This window comes from Lutra lutra, chromosome 6 (assembly GCF_902655055.1).
Source record: "Lutra lutra chromosome 6, mLutLut1.2, whole genome shotgun sequence".
In the NCBI taxonomy this organism is placed as follows: Eukaryota; Metazoa; Chordata; class Mammalia; order Carnivora; family Mustelidae; genus Lutra; species Lutra lutra.
The window spans coordinates 141,599,815-141,625,537 of record NC_062283.1 but is presented as its reverse complement, the minus strand read 5'-3'; the positions used below and the strand labels follow the sequence as shown (position 1 = coordinate 141,625,537).

General features: G+C 39.9%; 1 protein-coding gene across 6 annotated transcripts in view; it reads right to left on the bottom strand.

Annotated features, from left to right (window-relative positions):
- The window catches only part of SCAF8 (SR-related CTD associated factor 8), a 151,700-nt gene extending 144,765 nt beyond the window's left edge, over positions 1 to 6,935 (bottom strand). For 3 of the 6 annotated variants that reach the window (XR_007128100.1, XM_047733394.1, XM_047733395.1), the window contains exons 1-2: positions 6,362 to 6,534; positions 147 to 209 (exon numbers count right to left, since the gene is read on the bottom strand). Coding sequence is in view for 5 of the 6 variants with exons in the window: in XM_047733394.1 (XP_047589350.1) it covers positions 147 to 209; positions 6,362 to 6,391 (93 nt within the window). In the remaining variant the exon portion in view is untranslated. The other 3 variants (XM_047733399.1, XM_047733398.1, XM_047733397.1) reach the window with 3 other exon arrangements.
- Positions 6,936 to 25,723: the final 18,788 nt, after the last annotated feature.

The following is a 25,723-nucleotide window of genomic DNA, read 5'->3' as shown; positions in this document are numbered from 1 at the left end:
CTCTTTAAGATTACTAATATATTCGAAGTGACAAACTTCAGTCTGCTTCCCAATTACTATCCATATAATCAAGACATCATTTCACTACCAGTTTAAACCTATTATTTTCCAAAGGGCCTGCCTTATGTGCATTATAATCATCTTACTATGCTTCTTGTGTCCATGCTGCTGGAAAAGCAGTCTGTACAAGCAGGAGTAGAGGCACAATCCTGAGAGAGAGGAGTAGAGAAAGATGTTGAGAAAACAAAACCAGATAAAATGAGCTCACTCAAGTTCGGGAGCTCAGCCAGTGTTCAAGGTCAAGGTCGATTACATTCTCTCATACCATTCTGAGTTAGAAGTTGTCCAATAACAGGAAAACTGGCCCTAGAAAGAGATATCTGAAATTCCATATACAAGCAGTAATATCATCACTAATTCTAAGCCAACTACACTTCTAAAAAAAGAAGTGATCATAAAATATGCCTATTTAGGAACTGGGGAATACAGATGTCCCCTAAATGTCAATCAAAATTACTCAATGCTAGACTAGAAAAAAATGATAGAGCTATTTCAGTCTTGCCAAAAAATTTTTTGTATTTATCTTGAACGATTAAGACTATAACACTCTCAAAGCAGAGTCTAAAAAATCATTATCATCAATCTCAACTATCCTTGTTTTCTAAGTTTTTAAAATACTGTAAAAAAAAAAAACCATAACTTTTGGCTTTAAACTGAAAAACAGTAAATTTTAAAAATCTGAGAATAGCATAATTACAAAATGCAGCTTAGGATGGATTTAATCTAACTGGAACCTTTAAATGCAATACTTCCCTCCCAACTCTCCCTCCTTAGTAAGTGAAAATTACAAAAAGATCAGAGTTTTGATTTAAAAATTTCCACCTGATCTCCTAGACTCCTAGAGTGCCATAAAATGACTTTCAAAAAAAAAAAATCATTATATGTACTAAGTCCTCCCCAAAATTAATTTTATACTTAATCAAAGAATGTTCTAACAGGGAACCTAAATATAAACTAAAATCAATCATCTGCTTTACATAGAGGAAGCCAAATATCCAGATATGTTAACTACTTTGGTCCAAGTCATTCAATCCCAAGTACAGCATCCATTTATTCGTTCAAGAAATCTTTGGGGCGCCTGGGTGGCTCAATGGGTTAAGCCTCTGCCTTCAGCTGAGGTTACAATCTCAGGGTCCTGGGATCTAACCCCGCATCCTGCTCTCTGCTCAGCAGGGAGCCTGCTTCCCCCTCTGCCTCTCTGCCTACTTGTAATTTCTGTCAAATAAATAAAATCTTTAAAAAATAAAGAAATCTTTATTTGACTCATAGTATATATTAAGGTACTGAGCTATGTACTGAGGATATGAAGCAATGAAAATGTATAGTGACTATCCTCATGAAACTAACAGGCTGGTGGAAAAGACTATTACTATATTACTCCCAGTAATCTCTAGAAAAGAAAGTACAATTTTTTTTAAAGACCTTGTAATGGGAACTAAATCGGTGATTCTAAACCAAGGTCTATTTTGTTCCCCACAGGACTTCTGATAGTCTGAAGACATTTCTGGTTGTCACAATAGTGGCACCTTGTGGGTACAGGCCAGGATTACTGCTAAACATCATATAATGCACAGGACAGGTCCTCACAGCAAACAATTATCCAGACCAAAATATCAATAGTACTGAGGTTGAGAAATTCTCACCTTAATCACTGGCACAGGGAGGGGTTAGTGAAGGGTTCCTTCCTTTACAACACTAAGTATGCTTTATCTTTAAAGGAGTTTCACAAGGTAGAAACAAAAGAAGATAGTTTGATGGATACAATTAACCAAAACACCCACTAGAAAGTTAAAACAGGAAAGACTAAGGAAAGGAAAAGGAGACAGATTCCCTGATCGATGAAAATAAACAAACAAACAAAAAAATGCAGTGTTTTATAGCTGCTTCACATAAAATCCCTTTCTTGAACCAGAAACAAAAGGAAAACATACAAATAAAAAACAAATTTCACAGACTTTTATTATGCCCTCTACCTTTTCTACTGTTCACCATCCCATGTCTACTACAAGATACTTTCAGGAAGATTATAAAAAGCCCTGTAGTTAGACAAATACACACTCTGGAAATAAAAGTGGAGATGGAGTAAAGAAGAGATGGGATTTCACTTTTGACGTGAGGCAAGACATGGGAGGAAAATGTCCTGGGTGTTAAAGGGACTTTGGGAAGTCTGCATCCTGGAACAGTTTAAAGACTAAGCTATCTGACTAACTGAGAAGTCCTAAGGACAACCCTCCCCCCCAAAAAAAAACCACACACTAAGAATTTAGGCATCCTAAAGATGACAAAAGGTTCTAGAATCATCTCAGAACTTATGAACCAAGGTAAATCCAAAATTTAAATTGTGATAGTCTTCCTGACACATCTCACACCTACATATCTGATCCTTTAGCTACCCACTCTGCCTTTTCTGAGCAGCGAGAGAAATGGATCATGATGGGGAAAAAAAAAACATAGTAATGCAACAAGCTATACAAAGAACTTGGGCAGAGGAGGGGAGAAACCTGACCACTAATATTTGATTATCTGAAAGTGTTAATTTGTTGAGGTATAGTAATGGTACTGACACTATTTTTTACAGTACTTAAAAATTAAAAGAATCCAATATACATGTAAAATTCATCTCCTCCAGTTACTTTGCCTAAGCATAACCAATGCATAAGTCTTCTATTCGCCATGTATTAAAAGTTCATATACTATCAAAGTGCCCCCTCCAATTAAATTATAATTTTCTAAGGAAAGAATCATGCATTGCTATTCTTTTCCCTCTTTTCAAAAACAAAAACAACACCCTTACCATAATGACCACCATACAGTGGCATTCTTAAGGACAGAGCACAGATATGCAGCTCACATAATACTGCTGCATTCAGCTGGGGTCCTAAAAACATAATTTAAGCAGACCAATATGAGACCCTTTTCACTGAAGTGAGAACATAACAAGGATATGCCACCATCTTAAAGCAGCAACAACTATGGCACTTGTAATGATAATAATTATTTTTAGAGTTAAATGCTCAGGTCAAGCATAGACTCTTAGGGAATCTTATATTCCAATTTGGACAAATCTTCTTTCATCATTTCAGAACTGACATTATTACTCATGGGATTAACTCATCACAATGATGATGCTTAACTGTAAAGTATGGCTTTCTCACAAAACTAGCACAGTGCGCACTTAAATATCAATTCTCAGACCTCAATCTCATTGAACTCATGGTAAGAGGAATTTATCACATAAAGGATCTTCTGACAATGACTTTGAACACAGGGAAGGAAAGGCCACAGTCATCTTTGAGATTATGACAGGTGGGAGTGGGACAGCTGCATATGTTGACCATGACTCATAAATATCTTACGTAAGGTCACGGATTTTCAGACTGAAACTCATCTGTGCTTTGCAAATTAAAAATCTATATTCTTAACTTAAGGTGCTTGGCTGGCTCAGTTGGTAGAGCATGCAACTCCCGATCCGTTGGGTTGTTAGGATAATTTTAAAATAAAATCTTAAAAAATAACAACTATATCCTTAACACTAATATCTCTGGCATGTTCCTATTTTCAAACCAATGCTAGGAGGTCTTTAAAAACCTGAGAATTAGCAAGCCATAAAACCTAAGCATTTCATATTTTAAACAGGCCTTTAAAAGCCAAATTCACTCTAAGTAAACATTCTAATTGTTCCTAATATTATAACTCAAAATTCCTTTATTTTTGCACTTTGCAATACATGATTTAATGGAAAATATTCATTACTGAATTATTCCCTATTATATGCTTACTTGCGACAACATTTGTATATCAGCAAGCATTTTCACAGAAACTATATTCAAAATCAGGGAAAAAATTATGTATTTTATGTTTAAAACAAAAAGTATATTCTTCTGAATCTTCTTTGAATATAATACCTTTCCCCAACTCTGTGACTATATTGCTACTATTATTAAGCTAATTCCACATTCAAACATGATGAAGTTTGAGCATGTTAATAAATAAAGGAGCTAGAAGATTTTCTAAGTTCTCTGAAATCCCCAGGGAGAAAGAAGAGAGCACTACAAACACTAAAATGGGACTGCTACTGTCAATCTCAAATTCCTGTAAAGGTGAGATGTGAAAAGAGGTGAAATATCTAGTTAGCGGTGTAGATGTTACGCCCCCCTTAATGGAAATATTAAAAGGAAAACCAATATATCATTTCTACACCACTGTGCTCTATTGTGACAACCACAGTGTAGTAACACCTTTTTCCTATCCACCACACGGGAGATCCTATTCAGAATTTCATGGCGGGAGTTGGGGGGGATGTGCTGGGATTGAGGGAGGATACATATTAGGAACCGCCTAGACAAACAGGAGAGACAATTAAAAGGTGTGGGGTGGGGCACCTGGGTGGCTCAGTGGTTTAGAGCCTCTGCCTTTGGCTCAGGTCATGATCCCAGGGTTCTGGCTGGGATGGAGCCCATGTCAGGCTCTCTGCTCAGCGGGAAGCCTGCATCCTTCTCACTCTCTCTCTCTCTCTCTCTGCCTGCCTCTCTGCCTACTTGTGATCTCTGTCCAATAAATAAGCAAAAATCTAAAAAAAAAAAAAAAAAGTGTGGGGTAGGAGCACCTGGCTGTCTCATTAGGAAGAGCAACTGATCTCCAGGTAGTGAGTTCCAGGCCCACGGTGGGTACAGAGATTACTAAAAAAATAAATTTAAAAAAAACAGGGGGTGGGGGGGTGTAAATCAAAGAACTACAAAGGAAATGAGAATTTTTTTATATAAAATTTTTAAAAGTTTAACATTCTATAGTGCTGTACCACTACATGTAGTAAATAAAAGGCTACACAGAGCTGTTTTCTTTCCTGCAGTTGCAAAACTATTAACAATAAACTGGAACATACAGTACTGTTAAAAACATTTTCTTCTAGAATTTAAGCACCATCAAGTATTGCTGGGAGAACCAAACTTTCTAATCATCAGCTACAAATTCATAAATAAAATGAAAAAAAGATTCCCAAGTCTATTGCACTATATATCAAGAAGGGATTAAAAAAGAGAAAGAAAATCCAATACCAGAAAAGAAAACCCTTTACAAAGTGTTTGCTTTCATGTAACTGTGTCACTACTATGTATTCTAATATGGAGAGTCCAACTCCTATGAATGTTATCTTTTAGCTCTCTGCTAAGCTTCCCAAATGCCTATTCTTTAAAAAAAGGAAAGAAGAAATAAAAGAAACAAAATTGTGAAACAGCTTCTAAAAGTATGGTCCTGTTCGGAACATCACAGCAGTATGTCTGGTATTTTAAGAGGTGAGTATTTAAGATTTTGTTAATCATACTATCGAATACAGTAAGAGCACTTCACACCAAAAGTTCATAAAATTGCGACTTTAGTTAATATCACATTAATAACTTTTTTTCCAAGGCATACACATAAAGATAATTCTGGTTGTGTACACAGGTACTTGTTATGTTTAATGTCTGCACTACGGTCTACTTAAGTCAGAGTTTTAAAAAAATTAACATACTTTATCAAAACCTGTCTCCTTTCAGACTAGCATCAATTAAGTAGTGAAAACTGGACCCCTGCTTCTTTTCTAGTGTTAGATTCTACATATGAATGAGCCCGTGGGAAATGCTTCCCCAGCATCTTCCCCACTCGAAGCACAGACCCCTTTCCCTACCATTTGTGTCTTTATGTCCTGATGATGAGAGAAGGGTGAAGTAAGGTATAATAAACCGCAGAAAAACCTTGCCTCCCACTCAGCCATTCTCTTAGCATTAGGTCCCTAGTTGGCACGTTACCTAGCCAACAGTGTCTCAAATACAAACAGTACGTACAACGTGACCACAGATCATCACCCCTGTAGGTTGCCTTCCTTTCTACCCCATCGGTCCCTGCCTCATTAAGGACCAAGGAGAGGTCTGTGCAATGATGTCCGGTGAGCAGTTAAAATCCCGCAGGCCCAGGAAAGAGGTGGGCGGGCCAGGCCTCGGCGGAACTGACCCCCAGAGACCTGCCAGGAGCCTCCGGGGGAGGGCCCAAAGGGGCCTTCCCTCCAAACCCTCAGCCACTCAACAGGGCGCTGGAGACACCGGAACCTCCCTCCGCCCCGGGGCGGCCCTCCCCCAGTCCTCCCCTCGGACCCGGGGGAGGGGCGCGGGGCAGAGAAACACCCCTCCCCCTCCCCCCCGACACAGCTAGGCCGCCTCTCGCCCCACCCTGGGAAACCTTGCAGGCCCGCACCCACCCTGCTCGCGCGGGCCTCAGTCCGGGTGGGAGACGTGGGTAGGAGGGGAGGCTAGACTGCAATACCAACCTCGCTATTGAAGGTTTTCACAGCCTCCATGTTGTCGGTGCGGAGGCCCCGAGCCCGGCGGCGGAAGAGGCGGCGGCCACTGCACTGGGTGGGGAGAGCGAGACGGGGGCGGCGGCACGGCCGCGAGGAGGGGCGCCGGCGGGAGACCCGGCCGCTGCGACCCGGGACGGGAGTGGAAGGGCAAGCACTGGCGGGGAAGGACTCCCTCAGGGGCAGCAAGGCCCCGGCATGGCCGCTAGGGCGGGCGGAGCGCCGGTCTGGGGAACACAGGCGCTGCCGGGGCGGGTCGGCAGCGGGCGGGGGAGGGGCTGGGCCGCGGCGCCTTCTCTTCTCCGCCCCGCTCGGTCTCGGTCCTCCGCCTTTTAGCCCCGTCCCCTACACTCGCCACCCCCTCCTTCTTCTTCCTTCGTCAGACTCCTGTTTCACCTCCCCGCCGCTCGGGCCGCAGGAACCAGCAGCGCACAGCGAAGACGGAGGAGGAAGCGCTGGCAGCAGCGGCTGCGGCATCCAATATGGCGGACGCCAGTCGGGCCGCGCAGCTCGGAGATCCGCGGCGCCGGCCAGCGCGCCCCCTGGTGACTGGACCGCGCGGGCCCGCGCGGAAACCATCGAGCGAGCGCGGGCCAGAGCGTCGCCGCCCGGAGGTCCCACTCGGCTCGGCCCGGGGCAGCCCGCGCCTCGCCCCCCTCCCCGCGCCTTGCAGACGCGGGAGCGAGCGCTGCGGCCGCGTGGAACGCTGCGGCCCGCCCTTGAAAGCCCTTCCAAAGCGTTACTCTGAGGAATGCCTAAGTGTCCCCGTAACGCGACAAGTTTGGGAAATAATGCCCACGTTTCCGTTGTTTCCAAGTAGATTGTTCCCTTTACGTGAGCTGTTGCGTTCAGTTGCCTTTCAGAACTTTGCTGGACAGTGGCCTAAAGGTTAACAGCAGAAAGAAAAGTTCCTAGTCATTCATCTATTTAGGAACGATGTGTCCATGCATGTTAATAGCGTCTGGAGGAGATGTGAGAAACAAAAGCTTCGGATCCGGGTGGGGGCAGGGGGACGAGGAAGCACGCACACAGCCAGCCAGCAGCTCAGAGCAGGAAATGCACGCTGCATAAAATCCGGGGGGACTGGTGCGCAGACAATGAGTGCATTTGTCTGTGCGGCGGGAATCGAGTCCCAGGCGCACAAGATTTGGATAGGTGAAAGGGAACTCATGTTTAATGGAAGACGAATTATTCTAGAGGAATTTTGCCCTGGGTTGTTTAGAGTTAAGACGGTGAATACAGTATTCCTAGATGAAATAAGAGATGCTGCTCGCAAAATGCCTTCTCTTGCTTCGTGCCATGTAAAATAACCAATAACCAAATTAAAAACAAACGTTAATTGAAATTAAAAGTTAGGGTGTACCACTGAACGCAAAAGCCGCTGTCCTTTTGCTGAGAGTCTGTCTTTCAGCGGTTCACTCAAAGGGAAGGGAGGAAAATGGCAGAATTTTATGCTGGGGGATTGTTGGACCCAAGGTACTTTGGTAAAAACTGAGCCCGAGCCTATGACACTGAGAAAGGCAGGCCCTTCTTGACTTCTTAGGGTCCAATCTACTTCATTAACAACTTTAATATAGAGGCTGACTTAAAAAGGATAACTTCTTCATCAATAAGAGCTTATATTTCCACCATCAAAATCTCAAATGTGGTCACTAAGTTCACCTTCACCATTGGCCTCCAATCCTCATAGGCCAACAACTGCTATAGCCTCCTCACCGTCCTCCTGCTTGTCTTCCTATAATTCATTCTCCAGACTAGACAGAGGGACTTTTTTTTTTTTAAAGTCACAAGTCAGATGATTTAAATCCCTTTAGGATTTTCCCATTGCTCAGATAATGTCATAACCTCTTACTAGGGCCTGAAGGCCCTGACTACAATGACTCACAGTACTCTGCTCTACTCTTTTCCTTCCTGTCACACTGGCCTCCTTTCTGTTGGCATCACAAAGGATTTTCCCACTTAGAACACTTGTATGTGCCCCTTCCCTCTGGGATGCTGATGCTTGTGTTCTTTTCTTGGCCGACTCTTCATCCTGTCCTCCTCCCACAAGAGGTCTCCTCCAATCAGTCCATCTAAAGGAGCATGCCGTTACTTGCATAAGCACCCCACTCAGTACGATTCATGCCAGATTCTAAAGCTCAACATTCACTGCTTTGGCCTGTCAGGGATTATTTATTCAGTCATTCATTAATGAATGTTGACTGAATCATTTAGGCCTGAGAGAGTAAAATGCAATACAAGCTGAAGAATCAGTTGTTAATATGTTACATGACTTGATTTTATAAAACTTCCACACCCAGAAAGATAGCAGAGGGCACTCTTTGATCAAGGGAAGGAAAAGAGAGGGGGAAAAGGGGGGAAAAAAGAGAGAGAGAGAGAGACAAAGAGGATAGCCTAAGTTCTCAAGATGAGAAGGCAGTAAAGCAAGAGGAAAAGTAGAGATGGATCAGAGGGGCTGCAAGGAGTCTGGAGGCCCAGTACAATGACTAAGTACGAAGTTTATGAACAACCACGCATACCACAATGTGAAAATGTCAATACCCATATCTATAATATATGTATGTATGTATGTATATTAGTTAGAATTCCAATTCCCAATATACCAAACCAATTCAAGCTAGCTTATGCTTACAAGAATTCACTATTAGGATACGGGTAGGTTCTATTCGATTCCAAAGTCAAGAATGCCAATGGGCCTAAGAAACCAGAGTATAGAAAGCCTGAAAGGCAGACTAATCTCTGCTTACCTGTTTTAGTTTTCTTGCTGTTGCTTTATCCAACTCTGTTTTGCTAGTGAGATTGACTTGTGCTCTGGTTTTTTAATCCTAGATACCTAGAGGACTTGACTGAAAACTTCACCTTCCTGCTTCCAAATTCCTAAGGGAAGGAGAAGGAATTTGACTGACCCAGCTTGAATTAGGTGACCATCACCAAAAAACCCTGAAGAACACTAATTCATATTTTGAGGAAGAATTATACAGGAAATAGCATGCAGAAGTATTCCTGTCCCTGGAAGAGATATGCCCAATTATAAATTATGAAACCCATATTTTAGAGCTTATGACATTCTCTTCTGAATGTGGTTATCATTGGCCTGTCCTCTAGGACTAAATCAGTTCTGGAAATAACTCATAAGCTCTAATTCAGCCACAGCCTAAAGGTCAGAATCAAAAACAGAGTCTGGAGCAGCACTCACCATAGAACCTTCTGGGATCATGGAAATGTCCTGTATCTGTGCTACCCAATTCAGTCACACTAGCTTTGTGTGGTTATTGTGTTCTCAAAATACGGCTAGTGCAACAGAGGAAATGAATTTTTTATTTTTATTTCACTCTCGTTGACTCAAGTTTGAATATGTGCTAGTGACAACCCAATTGGAAAGCAGAGGTCTAGCTAGAGAGGACTTATTCCTGTGGATAGGTCACTTCTTAGATATTGGGAAGTAATTGTAAGGTGATACTAACCAAAAATCAAGTTGATTACTAGCCAGCAAAAGTAACAATGTATGTAAATGAGTTTCTTTAAACCAGGGCAAAAACCTGCAGCATTGTCTAACCTCAAACTAAGTCTCACCCAGCGGAGAAAAAAAAAAAAAAAGAAAACTTGAGCATCTTTAGGGAACATTCTAGAATGGTTTAGGAAATTAGGGCAAAGACACAAATGGAATATTATACAGCCAATAAAATTATTAGGCTGTGGGAAATGGTATAGTGGTTTCTCAAAAATTAAACGTGGGGGCGCCTGGGTGGCTCAGTGGGTTAAGCCTCTGCCCTCGGCTCAGGTCATGATCTCAGGGTCCTGGGATCAAGCCCCACATCGGGCTCTCTGCTCCACAGGGAGCCTGCTTCCTCCTCTCTCTCTGCCTGCCTCTCTGCCTACCTGTGATCTCTGTCAAATAAATAAATAAAATCTTTAAAAAAAAAAAATTAAACGCAGAATTACCATATGATCTAGCAATTCTACTTCAGGGTATATGTCCAAAAGAACTGAAAGAAAGGACTTGAGCAGATATTTGTACACCCATGTTCATAGCAGCACCATTCACAATAACTAAAATGTGGCAATTACCCAAATATCCATTGATTGATGAATGGATAAACAAAATGTGGTATATTCACATATAATGGAATATTATTCATCTTTAAAATGGGAGGAAATTGACACATACCACAACATGCATGAACCTTGAGGACATTATGCTAAGTGAAATAAACCAGACACAAAAAGACAAGTACATGATTCCATTCCATAAGATACCTAGAATAGTTGGATTCACGGAGACAGCGAGCAGACGGCAGTTGCCAGGAGAAGGTAGGAATGGGGGGAGTTAATGTCTAATGAGTATAGAGTTCATTTGGGGAAGATGAAAACATCTGGAGATGAATGGTGATTGTAGTTTCACAACAGTGTGAATGTTCTTAATGCCACAGAAATGTACACTTAAAAATGGATTGGTAAATTTTATGTCAGGTATATGTAATCACAATAATTTTTTTAATGGTTAGAATAAGACTAGAAATATGGGAAATGCCTTTGAGAGACTATTAAGTACACAGGAGTAAGAAAAACTGTTAATATATTTTAGCTCTTAAAGTATATATGCAAAAAGTGAAAAATTGTATTAGAAAAACATTAGTACAACAGGGTTGTGAGGGTTTTTTTTTTTTTTTTTTTAAGATTTTACTTTTAAGTAATCTCTACACCCAACATTAGGCTTGAATTCAACAACCCTGAGATCAAGAGTCACATGCTCTACCAGGTTATCTAGGCAGGCATCCCTGTGGATTGTTTTTAATAAGAATTTTGCTTCTTTTCAGTAAGTCAGTATTTTTAAATATTTTTTATTTTTTTAAGATTTATTTATTGCAGGGTATCTGGGTGGTTCAGTGGGTTAAGCCTCTGCCTTTGGCTCAGGTCATGATCCCAGGGTCCTAGGATTGAGCCCCACATCGGGCTCTCTGCTTAGCAGGAAGCCTGCTTCCTCCTCTCTCTCTCTCTCTCTCTCTCTCTCTCTGTGTGATCTCTGTCTCTCAAATAAATAAATTTTTTAAAAAAGATTTATTTATTTCGAGTCCCTTCTTTCATAGTATTATTTATTATATGTCCATACATATGGAAGGGGAGGGGCAGAGGGACAGGGAGAAAGAATCTTAAGGAGACCCTACACAGAACAGGAAGCCCCATGCAGGAAGGACGCCATGACCCCAAGATCATGAGCTGAGCCAAAATCAAGAGTCAGACATCCAACAGACTGCGCCACCAAGGTGCCCGTCTCACTTCTTTAAATGGGCACACTATAATTCACTAAACTTGATACTGAACCCAAGTATTGTTCCCTGAGGGAATCATTAGATACTGAAGATAGAATTAAAAACATTTTGCTTTTACTAGCTTAAATTAAGTAAGAATTTTGAAATTGGTAGGTGCATTCTATTTTCTGTTAAAGAAGTATTTCTTTAAATGGCTAAAGGTAAAACAGAAGACATCGTCATTAGTAGTAGTAAAAATAAATAGTAGTGCTGGGAGTCAAAGATCAAGAAAAATTTCTAAATGTCTAGGCTCCATAATCAAAATATTGATTTAAGCGCAGCATTTGCACCCCCTAACCCCATAATGAATAAGCCAGCAGATTCAGGTCTTCCCCTTCACAATGAATCTTTCCTTACTTCTAACACACACACTCCTGATCCAAATTATTTGCCCAGCCTATAGATACAACCTTCACTTGTTCCCCCAGACTTTCCAAATGAACACTGCTACAAGTTACCTATGAGAAGGGGCTCTTTTGCCTTCCTTAAAGTTTTATTTCACTGCTTTGAAATGATAGTTTGTGCTGACTACACAAATTTCTGTTCATTTCAGATCACTGAGGAAATCACCAAATTATTTTGCTGTTATATAGTGAGAGAAGGCTCAGGTTGTGATAAAAGAGGTTAAATTGCCCAAAAGGCATATTCTTTTTTTTTTTATTTTATTTTTTATAAACATATATTTTTATCCCCAGGGGTACAGGTCTGTGAATCGCCAGGTTTACACACTTCACAGCACTCACCATAGCACATACCCTCCCCAATGTCCATAATCCCACCCCCCCCTCTCCCAACTCCCCTCCCCCCATCAAACCTCAGTTTGTTTTGTGAGATTAAGAGTCACTTATGGTTTGTCTCCCTCCCAATCCCATCTTGTTTCATTTACTCTTCTCCTACCCCCTTAACCCCCCATGTTGCATCTCCTCTCCCTCATATCAGGGAGATCATATGATAGTTGTCTTTCTCCGATTGACTGATTTCGCTAAGCATGATACCCTCTAGTTCCATCCACGTCGTTGCAAATGGCAAGATTTCATTTCTTTTGATGGCTGCATAGTATTCCATTGTGTATATATACCACATCTTCTTTATCCATTCGTCTGTTGATGGACATCTAGGTTCTTTCCATAGTTTGGCTATTGTAGACATTGCTGCTATAAACATTCAGGTGCACGTGCCCCTTTGGATCACTACGTTTGTATCTTTAGGGTAAATACCCAGCAGTGCAATTGCTGGGTCATAGGGTAGTTCTATTTTCAACATTTTGAGGAACCTCCATGCTGTTTTCCAGAGTGGTTGCACCAGCTTGCATTCCCACCAACAGTGTAGGAGGGTTCCCCTTTCTCCGCATCCTCGCCAGCATCTGTCATTTCCTGACTTGTTAATTTTAGCCATTCTGACTGGTGTGAGGTGATATCTCATTGTGGTTTTGATTTGTATTTCCCTGATGCCGAGTGATGTGGAGCACTTTTTCATGTGTCTGTTGGCCATCTGGATGTCTTCTTTGCAGAAATGTCTGTTCATGTCTTCTGCCCATTTCTTGATTGGATTATTTGTTCTTTGGGTGTTGAGTTTGCTAAGTTCTTTATAGATTTTGGACACTAGCCCTTTATCTGATATGTCATTTGCAAATATCTTCTCCCTTTCTGTCAGTTGTCTTTTGGTTTTGTTAACTGTTTCCTTTGCTGTGCAAAAGCTTTTGATCTTGATGAAATCCCAATAGTTCATTTTTGCCCTTGCTTCCCTTGCCCCAAAAGGCATATTCTTATATCTCTAGACTTTGTCTAACTTTCTGCTACAAACACCTGTTATAAGAGGGCACAATGATGACTGGCCTCACAATAAATTGTGATCACTGTGTTCCTCATATGTTAGCAGATTAGTAAGTTAATAGGTCCAGAGTAGTTCCATACCTCGTAGACAAATTAAAAATAATCAAATGGGGGGCCTGGCTGGCTCAAAGACCATGCAACTCTTGATCTCAGGGTTGTGAATTCAAGCCCCACACTGGGCACAGAGCTTACTTAAAAAAAAACAAAAATAAATAAAAATAACCAAACATACTGGAGTCTGATATATACCCCCTGAATGCAAGTCTGTTAATTTACTATATCACTTTTTTTTTTTAAGATTTTTTTATTTATTTATTTGACAGACAGAGATCACAAGTAGGCAGAGAGGCAGGCAGAGAGAGAGGAAGGGAAGCAGGCTCCCTGCTGAGCAGAGAGCCTGATGCGGGACTTGATCCCAGGACCCTGAGATCATGACCTGAGCCGAAGGCATCGGCTTAACCCACTGAGCCACCCAGGCGCCCATGTTAATTTACTATATCACTTTTAAGTGACTGAAATTCCCCTGTCTACTATTCAAGACAAAGTTTTTTGTATCAAGATAACTGGGAAACTAATAATCTGAAGGTTGTTTTGAATTATTAAATGGTAAAAAGGAACTTTAGTTAGTAGAACTTTTATATCCCTCCCCACAATATATACCCAAGCTTTAGTGTTCCTTTTCCCTAGACGATACTGAATAGTACAGTATCTCTTTTGTTTTTAGGATGACATCTCTTGGCTGAATTTAATACCTATACTAAGACTAGCTGAATCATGATCTTCTGACGACCTATCTTTATCCATTATGTCTTAATTTGTATGGATTTAATCTAAATGTGAAAGTTCTCAAGGTAGTCTTTTTTTGTTGTTGTTGTTGTTTTGTTTTGTTTTTAACCAGCTTTGAGTAATGCTATGGGGTAAATTGTGTCTCCCAAAATGTATAAGTGGAAGTCCAAATGCTAAAGTACTTCAGAATGTGACTGCATTTGGAGATTAGAGTATTTCCCTCTGCCAGCTTCACTGAGGCACAATTGACAAAGAAAAGTTGTATATATTTAAGTAATAAAATGTGATGTTTAGATATATGTATACATTGTGAAATGATCACAAGCTAAGGAAAATATCCATTATCTCACATAGTTACCACTTTTGTGTGTGTGTGGCAAAAACACTTGAGATTAACTCCCTTAGCAAATTTCTTTCTTTCTTTTTTTAAGTTTGTTTAAGTAATCTCTACACCCAACATTGGACTCGAACTCATAACCCTGAGACCAAGAATCACATGCTCTTCTGACCAAGCCAACCAGGCAACCCTCTTAGCAATTTCAAGTATACTTTATAGTATTGTTAACTGTACTCATCATGCTGTACTTAGACCTCTAGAACTTATTCCTCTCATAACTGAAAGTTTATACCCTTTGATTAATACCTATACCCCCTTGCTCCCCAGTTTCTGGAAAACACCATGCTCTCTGTACTATGAGGTCAACTATCTTTTATTTATTTATTTATAAAGTTTGATTTATATAAGTAATCTCTACACCCCAATGGGGCTTGAGCTCATGACCCAAGATCAAGAGTTGCACACTCCTCCAACTGAGCCAGTCAGGTGCCTCTGCTATGAGTTCAACTTTCTTTTAGATTCCACATGTAAGTGAGATCATGCCATATCTATCTTTCTGTGTCTGGCTCATTTCACTTAGCATAATGTCCTCTAGATTCATCCATGTTGTTAAAAAGGGCAAGATTTCCTTCTTTCTCATGGCTAAATAAAATTTCATTATGATAAATCATATATATATATATATATATATATATATATATATATATATATATATATATAAAATCTTATTCATCCATTTTGGCAACACTTAGGTTGTTTCCCTATCTTGGCTCCTGTGACTAATGCTGTAAAGAACATAGCAGTAAAGATATTTCTTCTGGACGGTGGTCTTATTTCCTTTGGACATATACCCAGAAGTGGAATTCCTAGATCATATGGTAATTCTTAGTTTTTTTGAGGAAGCTCCATACTGTCTTCCATAGTGGCTGCACCAACAGAGCACGAGGCTTCCTTCTTCTTCACATCCTCACCAACACTTCTTATTTGTTGTCTTTTTGATAGTAGCCAATCTGACCAGGGTGAGGGGCTATCTCACTGTGGTTTTGATTCACATTTCCTGGATGATTAATGATATTGTACTTCTTCTCATGTGTTTGTTGGCCAGCTATATGTCTTCTTTGGAAAAATGCCTATTCAAGTCCTCTGCCCATTTTTAAATTAATTTAATTTTTTTAAAAATTAAGTTGTATAAATTCCTTACATATTTTCAATATTAACCTTTTATCAAATGATTCGCAAGTATCTTCTTCCATTCAGTGGGTTGCCTTTTTGTTTTGTTGATGGTTTCCTTTGCTGTGCAAAAGCTTTTTAGTTTAATGTAATCTCACTTGTTTATTTTAGCTTTTGTTGCCCTTGCTTGAGGACACTGGCACAAAAAAATATATTGTTAAGACCAATGTCTATGTTTTCTTCTAGGAATTTGACAGTTTCAGGTCTTACATCCAAGTTTTTAATCCATTTTGAATTTAAATGGATTAAAATGTAAACTTAACTGTGGGGTCAGGGAGGGCTTCCTGGAGGCAGGACACATTGGTGCATAGCTTAGGAACTCCAGCCTTAGTCCCTTTGCCTTTTAGCCCCTTAAATTCCTTCAGCAGTTGACACTTTAAAACGACGAATTTCAGTAGAATGGCAGACCAGATTCCCTAAACATGTTTGTTGCATAACAGCTACTAATGATGGTTAAAATACTTAAATTTTCTTTGCAACTGCATTGCTGAGATGATATAAAGTAAAGCAGTTGATATAGAGTAAGCAGTCCTCAGAAGCCAAAACAAGTAGAAAAAGGAATGCTGAGAAATAAGATAGCACTGAAATGCCAGTCCCTGATTTTACGAAGCTTTGACTTTGGTGGCTATACAAGATATGTACACAGGACATCAGATGACCGCATTATGGAGTCTTATAAGAGAAACTTGAATAACACTAAATGTCAAGGGCAACATCATCAGTGAAGTGGTTGAAGATGTAAAGAGAGGAAAAAACACAAAAAACACAAACTTTTCCAAAGATGGGGGTGGAGTGCGGGAGGAGGGAGTTGCAGGGAAATTTGCCTGGATCAACATTGGAGCAGAGGGAGGAGAGGGACAATCTTCCCTGAGACTTTACAGCCATGTGTCAGACTTCATGCATGTTTGTGGTCCAATTCATAATACCCAGATGATGTACAAAACTTTAAGAAAATTATTTTAAATTGGTTCTAGGGTGACATTCTCCCAGGCAATGGAGAAAGTAACTGCAAATTCTTTCTGGAGGAAAGCGACTTCAACCTAACCAACAAGAAGTTTGACAAATAATGGTCTATTGAAAATAAAATTATAATTGAACAAATAAACAAAACAGGAGAACAAAGCATCAAGAGTGGGAGCCAACAGAAACACAAGACAGCAGGATCAGACCAACATGAAGTTTAGATTATAATTAGATTATTCAGACCAGTCCCATTATTGAAAATCACAACAAATACTGTCTAAAAGAAAAAAAAATAATAATAGAAGAAGCTTTAAAGCACTGAAAACAAGGCAAAACATAAATAAAGTGAGAACCAGAGAGGACCCTGAAATGGCTTTTGCTTTGAGGGCATCTGCTTTCCTGACAAACTTGAACTTTGGGTTTTGACAACCTCCTGGGGTAAGGGGGACAGAAGTCAAAGCCTAGGGCCACCCAGGTTGGGAAATCTTCACATTAAGGTGGACCCCAAAGGGTTAGGGGGAGACAGGATTAGGGGGAGATTGAAGTAACCTCACTTCTCTTCCTCACCCCAGGGGATTATGAGAAAATTGTCCTTTTCTAACAGAGCAAGAAGGGGGGAAACAGTAAAAAGCACACACGTCCTAGCCTTTACAAGGATTTGTACTTCAAGAGTCCATTACCTGCAACTCCTAAGTACCCCTAGGCTAACCGTGCCCCTAGACAACTGGAGAATTAAATACGATTTCTCTCTAGAAGATTGCTCCTTCATCTAAGGCTTTAAGGAGATCCTACATGTAAATTCACAAGGATAATGAGAGTATTCATCTTCAGTTGCTGCTGTGACAAGTTACTACAGACTTAGTGGCTTAAAACAACACAAAAAAAATTTATTACCTTATAGTTCCGAGAGTCAGGAGATGACAATGGGTCCCCTTGGGCTAAAATCAAGATGTCAGCAGGGCTGTATTTTTTTTGGCAGGAGACTCTTGGGGCAGGGTCCGTTTCCTCACTCTTCTGCAGTTTCTAGATGCTGCCTCCATTCTCTGGCTGGTGGGTCCTTCTTCCATCTCCAAAGCCAGCAAGGACAAGTCCAGTCCTTCTCACATCAAAACACTGATGCCGCTTCCCTTGGTACATTTTCCCTTGCATCTCCTGCCCCCCTTCCCTCACTGGTAAGGCCTCCAGTGATCACATGACAGGATAATCTCCCTCTCTCCAGACCCTTAATTTAACTATATCTTTAAAGTCCCTTTGGGCACAGAAGGTTATATATCCATGCAGATGCAGTTATATATCCATTGGGTGGGGACATTATTCGGCCTCCCAAAATAAGTATCACACAGTCAAAAATAGTTCAAGTCACAAGGAAATAATATACCATGAATGAGAGTCAGCAGGAAGGGCACATAAAACATACATAACACATCAGGAACAAGCTGGGTCTGTCTTAGGAATGTAGGGTTACTTTGGGGTGCCTAGGTGGCTCAGTCATTCAGCTTCGGCCTTTGGCTCAGGTCAAGATCCCAGGGTCCTGGGATCCAGCTCCACATTGGGCTCCCTGCTCTGCGAAAAGCCTGCTTCTCCCACTCCCTCTGCCTGCTGCCCCCCCTGCTTGTGTTCTCTCTCTCTCTCTCTCTCTGTGTCAAATAAATAAATAAAATGTTAAAAAAATAAAAAAGAATGTAGGGTTACCTTAAAATTTTAAAAAATCATTAATATAATCCAGATATTAAGAGATCAGAAGAGAAAAACTATATGATTACTTCAGGAAATACGAAAACACATCTGATAGTATTTACATTCATTTTAAAAAATAGAAACAATATGAATTTCCTGTTGCTGCTGTAACAATTTACCATAAAGTTGGTGGCTTAAAACAACAGAAATTTATTATCTTACCATTCTGAAGTCTAGATGTTAAAAAAAAAAAAAAATCAAGGACTTGCAGAGCCAGGACCACCTTGAAGGCAGTAAGGGAGAATCTGTTCCTGTCCTCTCCCAGCTTCTGCCGGAGTTCCCTGACGGGCAGCCCTCCAGCCTCTGTCCCTGTCTTCGTGCAGCCATCCCTTGCGTCTGTGTGAAATCCCCCTGTGCCTTTCTCTTACAAGAGACCATGTAACTGTACTTAGAGCACACCCTGAACAGAACAGACTCCTCTCAAGGTCCTTACCTTAATCACATCTTTTGCCATCTAAACTGATTTTCACTCTTGGATTGTATACAGAAGTAGGTACCAGTTCCAGAGATTAGGAAGTAAATATGACTTTTGGGAGGGGATACTTTTTTCAATTTGCCATAAAAACTATCCACAAAGTATAAAAGACAATTTCCTTAACTTGTATTTCTTTTTTTTTAAAGATTTATTTATTTATTTAAGATTTTATTTATTTATTTAAGATTTTATTTATTTATTTGACAGAGAGAGAGAGAGCACAAGCAGGGGGAGCAGCAGGCAGAGGGAGAGGAAGAAGCAGGCTCCTTGCTAAGCTGGGAGCCTCAGGTGGGACTAGATCCCACCACCCCACGATCATGACCTGAGCTGAAGTCAGATGCTTAACCACCTGAACCATCCAGCCTCCCCTTGTTTGTTTATTTTAGAGAGAGGGAGGGCACACACAGATGCACACACATGAGCCAGGGTGGAGGGAGGGAGTGGGAGAGAGAGAACCCTCAAGCCAACTCCCCACTGAACACACAGCTCCCCACAAGACTATCTCACAACCCTGAGATCATGATCTGAGCCAAAATCAAGAGTCAGATGCTTAACTGACTGAGTCACCCAGGACTCCCTTCTCCCTTAACTTGTATTTCAATCAGGCTCTAAAAAAAACAGTGTTAACTAGACTTATTGTGGTGATCATTTCACAAATATACAGTATACAAATACTGAATCATTATGTTGTACACCTGAAAGTAAAATAATGTTATGTCACTTATATCTCAATAGAAAAAATAAAAAATAAACAGTTATAGCAAATATCAAACACTCCTTTCAAAATCAAGGATAAGAATGGATGTCAGTTATTACCACTTCTATTCTACATTATCTTGAAAGCTCAAACCAATGCAGCAGAAGAAACAAAAATTCCAAGAATTGAAAAGAAAAATGCAGAAAATATTATTTTAATTGACATTATTATCTATATAGAAACTTAAAAAACATCCAGAGATAAATTACAGAATTGATAACAGTTGAAGACATTCCTATACTCCCATATATGGAAATTATATTAGAAAACCCTAATGAACTATAAAAATATATACCATGTAAAGTAACAACCAAAACAATAAAGAGTATTGAACTTCTTGCTGTGATGAAATACTGGTGCCACTCTTGATCTTTTATATTAACCAACAGAAAATGTGCAAAGTATATGGAACAACTGTTTTCAGACATTGGACAACAGACCCAGAAGGATTTAAAAATGTTCTCCTGGGGTACCAGGGTGTCTCAGTCAGTTGGGCTTGCAACTCTTGGCTTTGGCTCAGGTCATGATCTTGGGGTGGTGAGATGGAGCCCTTCATTGGACTCCCTGCTCAGCAGGGAGTCTGCTTCCCCTCTCTCTCTCCTTCTGCCCCTCCCCCCTGCTCAGGCAGGCACATGCTCTCTCGCTCTCTCGTTCTCTCTCAAATAAGTAAATCTTAAAAAAAAAAAAAAGTTCTCCCAATAATACCTCTACTTTCTGGCTGGCAGCTCTTTCAGGACCACAATTCAGGGAGGGAAACTCGAACTGAGTATGGAAATTTTGCTGAGTTGAAGAGACAGAGGTCAGAGTTTTAGGAAGATGGTGGCATTTGCAGAACAGTGTATTTTGCAGATAGGAGTCTATGTGAAGAAAGGACTGTAGAAATTGGCAGAGAGGTCACCTTAAGTTTTGGCTAGACACAAAGCAGCACATGCACAGAGTAAAACAACACAAGGACAGGCAAAGAAAAGCACTTCGCGGGGAGGGGGCACCTTGGTGGCTCAGTCAGTTCAGAGTCTGCTTCCTCTCAGGTCATGATCCCAGGGTCCTGGAATGGAGCCCAGGACAGGGCTTGGCAGGGAGCCTGCTTCTCTCTCTCCCTTTGCCTGCCACTCCCCCTGCTTGTATGCACAGTCTCTCTTTCTCTGTCAAATAAATAAATAACTAAAAACCTTAAAAAGAAAGAGAGAAAGAGGAAGGAAGGAAGAAAAGAGGAAGGAAGGCAGCCAGGCAAACACTTAGGAGCTGAAAACTGAACAATTCTCAGAACTGGGGGATGTTCGATTTCTCCTCAGCCAGAGTGGGGGAACGTTACTGATGACCTGGAAAGTGCCGCACATTCATACCCATGCACACGTGCACAGACATTGATGTGTAAGTCAAAGCAACCCAAGAACCAGATGAAAGAGTTCCTAGTGGCCAAAGCAGAAACAGTGTGAAGAAAATAAACTACTATTGAATTATAATCCAAACAAAAATGATACGTACATTCAGGAAAGGAAGACTCAATATTGTTAAGATGACAATTCTTCTCAAAATGAGTTAAACGTTCAATGCGAGTTTTAAAAAAGTAGATTTCCCTGGAAATGTACAGACTGATTCCACATTTTCTATGAAGATGAAAAAGATTTAGAATACCTAAAATAATTTTAAACAATCAGGAGAGTGGCACTTGGATAGCTTAGTCATTAAGTGTCCACCCCTAGCTCAGGTCATGATCCCAGGGTCCTGGGACCAAGCCCCTCATCGCCATCAGAATCTGTGCTCAGCGAGCCCCGCATCTGGCTCCCTGTTCAGCAGGAAGTCTGCTTCTTCCTCTCCCACTCCCCCTGCCTGTGTCCCCTCTCTTCCTGTGTCTCTGTCAAATAAATAAATAAAATCTTAAAAAAATAAAAAACAAAATCAGGAGAACTTACACTGACTGACCTAAAAAATTATTATAAAACTACAACTTGAGGACAATGTGGTAGTAGAGTATCAATAAGCCCAAAAAAGGAGAATAGAAAAAACAGAAAAAAAGGAGAGTAGAAAATCCACAAATGCATAAATACAAACATGCAATACATTCATACCTACTTGCACACTGATACAGGTTAGTAATTTTTCAACTAAGGTGCCAAGGTAATTCATAGTCTTTTCAATAAAGGGTAATTAAGAAAAATGGCAATCCATACAGAAAAATAAGCACATGCCTCAATCCCTGCTGCACACCCTAGAGGAAAATTAAGAGAAGAAGGAGCAGTACATGGAAGCAGATGGGATTGGGGATAATGAAGACCACAGGGATCACAACCAGGGCTCCTCCTGATTAATTCTACAGTTTCACTGTTTCCTCTGATTCTCCTGTCCATAGTTTCAGTTCCATGAATGGGATATTCTATGGTTCGATGCTAGACATCACCATGCTATTTCATTTTACTGGTATACCTTTTACACAGTTGTATCTCATCTTTATTTGCGTAACTCTTATTCGTTTCTCCTTTCCTCTTCCTTTTAATGAACTGGTAAATACCTATAATTTAAATAATACATGAAAGATATAGAAATTTAAAAATGAGCACCTATACAACCCACTCTTTTTTTTTTTTTAAGATTTTATTTATTTATCTGACAGAGAGAAATCACAAGTAGGCAGAGAGGTAGGCAGAGAGGAGGAAGCAGGCTCCCCGCTGAGCAGAGAGCCCGACACGGGGCTCGATCCCAGGACCCTGAGATCATGACCTGAGCCGAAGGCAGCGGCTTAACCCACTGAGCCACCCAGGCGCCCCTACAACCCACTCTTGAAAGGAATTCCTAAGGCCAATGAACTCAAGGTTCGATATTAGCCAGGAGTACTCACAGACTCAGAACCTAGTAAACTTCACAGTATGATTTATTACAATGAAAGGATACAAAGCAAAATCAGTAAAGGGAAAAGGCATAAGGAAACCAGGTTCAAGCTTCCAAGAATCCTCTCCCAGGGGAGTCACATGAGATGTATTTAATTCTTCCAGCAAAGAGATAACACATGTTGTTGCCTATCATGAAATATTGCCTATCAGAGAAGCTCATTAGATACCCAGAGCCCAGAATTTTTACTGGAGGCTGGACACATAGGCTCTGTGGCTTGTGAAAGAAAAGCAGGTGCTTGGTATAAATCACATTGTTTGAAGTTAGGCACAGTGAGCCACTCTTATCAGGCAATGGTGGGAATTCTCCCAAGATGAAATCCAAGCTCCCAGACACCAGCCAAGGTCTAAACTTGCAAGCAGATTTTTCTAAGGATAGTAGTCTCGGGCCTGCTGTTAATGTATCCTGCCACCCACTTCCTGTTTATCCCTATCCCAAAACCTGTCACACTTCATCCCAAACACTCCCCCTTCATTCACCAACTACCACATTAAATGTGTATTTATTCTCTTGCTTTTTTCTACAGATTTGTTAAATATGTACACATACCTATACAATTTGGTTTTTTTGAAAAGCTTTGAACTTCATAAAAGTGTGATAATATACTTTTCAAGTTTTCTTTAATATAATGCTTGTGCATTTCATCTGTGTTGATACTAGTGTATCTAGTGTGTGTATGTATGTATACTTTGTTTAAACTTTATTATATGAATGATTCTATGTTTCTGTATATATATATATACATACATACATATATACATACATTTGTTGAAGGTAGAATATAATTTTCAACTTGATAAAGTATTATTTTAAAATTTGCTTATTGATACATTATTTATATTAATGGAAACTCAAATTCCATTAACAAGGTAAAGAATGATTAAGTTATAAGGCAGAAGGTAATTTAAAGATGTTACTTTACTCAATTGAACATTGTATTTTATCTTCAACAAACATGAGTAGAGAATACATTAATTTCTTGGAAGGGATGAACATGAATGCAAATACACTTGTTTTCATGTGTCATAATTTTTAGTTACCATAGATTTATATTGCTTTAATATCTGATAATGTCAGTTCCCTAATTAATAGTCTTACTTTTCCAAATTTCTTGGCAATTCTAACTCATCTAATTTCCTATTTGGAATTTAGAAACATACTTCATAGTGGTAACCATCAAAATTGCTTTTAGGGATTCTCATTAAGTTTACATATTGCTTTGGAGTTGATGCCATTTTTTTCCCAGATGGCCACTAAATTGTCCCAAATCATTTACTGAAAAGTTCATGGTTTTCCCAATGATTTGAGAACCAATCTTTCTTGTATGTGAAGTTCTCATATATTGCCCTATTATTTTCTATATTTTGTTCATTAAAATGCCTACTACAGTTTTAATATTTTAGCCTTTTATAACATATTTTATTACATGGTATGGTTGGTTCCTCCCTTTTCTTTTATTTCAGGGATTTTCTGTCTATCAATGCTTGATTCCTTTCCCATATAAAACTTTAGAATCCACTTGCCTACTACCATACATATCCCTAGGTATTTTTATTGGTATCCTACTAATCTACAGATGATCTGGGGAGAACTGACATCTTTTTGAAGTTGAGTCTTCTGTGGGAAAAATAGACAATAAACAAGCTAGATATATGATATGTTATTTGATGATAAGTGCTAAATAAAGCAGGGAAGGAGGCTAGAAGGTGGGGGTAGAGGTTGCTATTTTGAACAGAGAGACTTACTGATATTTTAGTATAGACCCCAACAAGCTAAAGGAGGGAGTCATGCTCCAGACAGAGGGAGTGGCAAGTTCAAAGGCCCTCAAGGGTTGACCTTTGCTAGGAGCACAAATAGCTCATCCACAGTAACAGGAGAACATTCAGAGCCTCCAAGCTGAGACTGAGACGCAGTTTGATGGGTAAACTTGGTGGCTGGCTGCTGCAGAAAGGCTCCTGTTTTCTTTGTGAAATAGGAAGCTGTGTAGAGTGAGGATTTGGAAGGCAGTGTAAGAGGAGAAGGGGACCATGATATTAAGGGCAGGAAGTATTAGGGGCTATTCAAGAACAGTGACTGCAAATTCCAAATGAGAACTGGCAATGGGGTTGTGCATCTTTCCCTAAACACATTCAACCATGTGGGTAGAGGCACAGTAAAAGCAAGAGTTGGACTTATTTGGGTTGTGACTTAGCCAAGCAGGAACCACAAGGAAAGAGAAGGAAAAGGTAATGGAGGATGACCTATTCAGGGATGACGATGGTGACCATGAAATTTCAGCTGGATACAGAGAGAAATGTGGACAGGAGGGGGCAGGTTGCACCTCTAGCATCCATAAAACATGCACAAGTCACTTCATTCTATTAAGGATGAAATGTCTGTATCTTGAGTATATCAAAAGAAATAAAGGTAAAAGTATTAATAAAAAAATTAACTCATGCAACAAAAAAGAAACACAACATTTTTTGTGAAATATATCTCAGGGTCTTTTAAACTAGAATATCAGAATTATTTTATAAAATTTATTGTAAAACTAGCCTTTAAACTATCAAACAGCAAAGAAACCACTTAATTGGTTTAATTAATTAAAAGAAATGAATTACTAGTATTCTTATAAACCCAAACATTTTTATATCCCTAGAAGTTATCATGAAGCCAAGAATGCTGCAATGGTTAAAGACTCTTATTAAATTTCAACATCAATCATAAAAGAAGTTCAGCCCTTGTAGCATTCAAATAATTCTTGATAATCTGTGATGTTAAAGACAGGAAGGGCATGAATAATTGAAATTCACAGAAAATGGAGAAAGTTTAGCTAACAGTTAAGATAATTGTTCCATCAGAAGCCCAAGCCTCTTCAGTTTTTGTTATCCCAGAATAGCAAATCTGATTAATCACCATTTTATATTCTCTTTCTTCCCATGCAAAGGATATGAGAAGTAAAATGGTAGGCTATAAGACATATCCTAGGCCTTGTTGAAATCAAAGCCACAATTTTTAGAGCACTGATTAGTTCTCTGGAA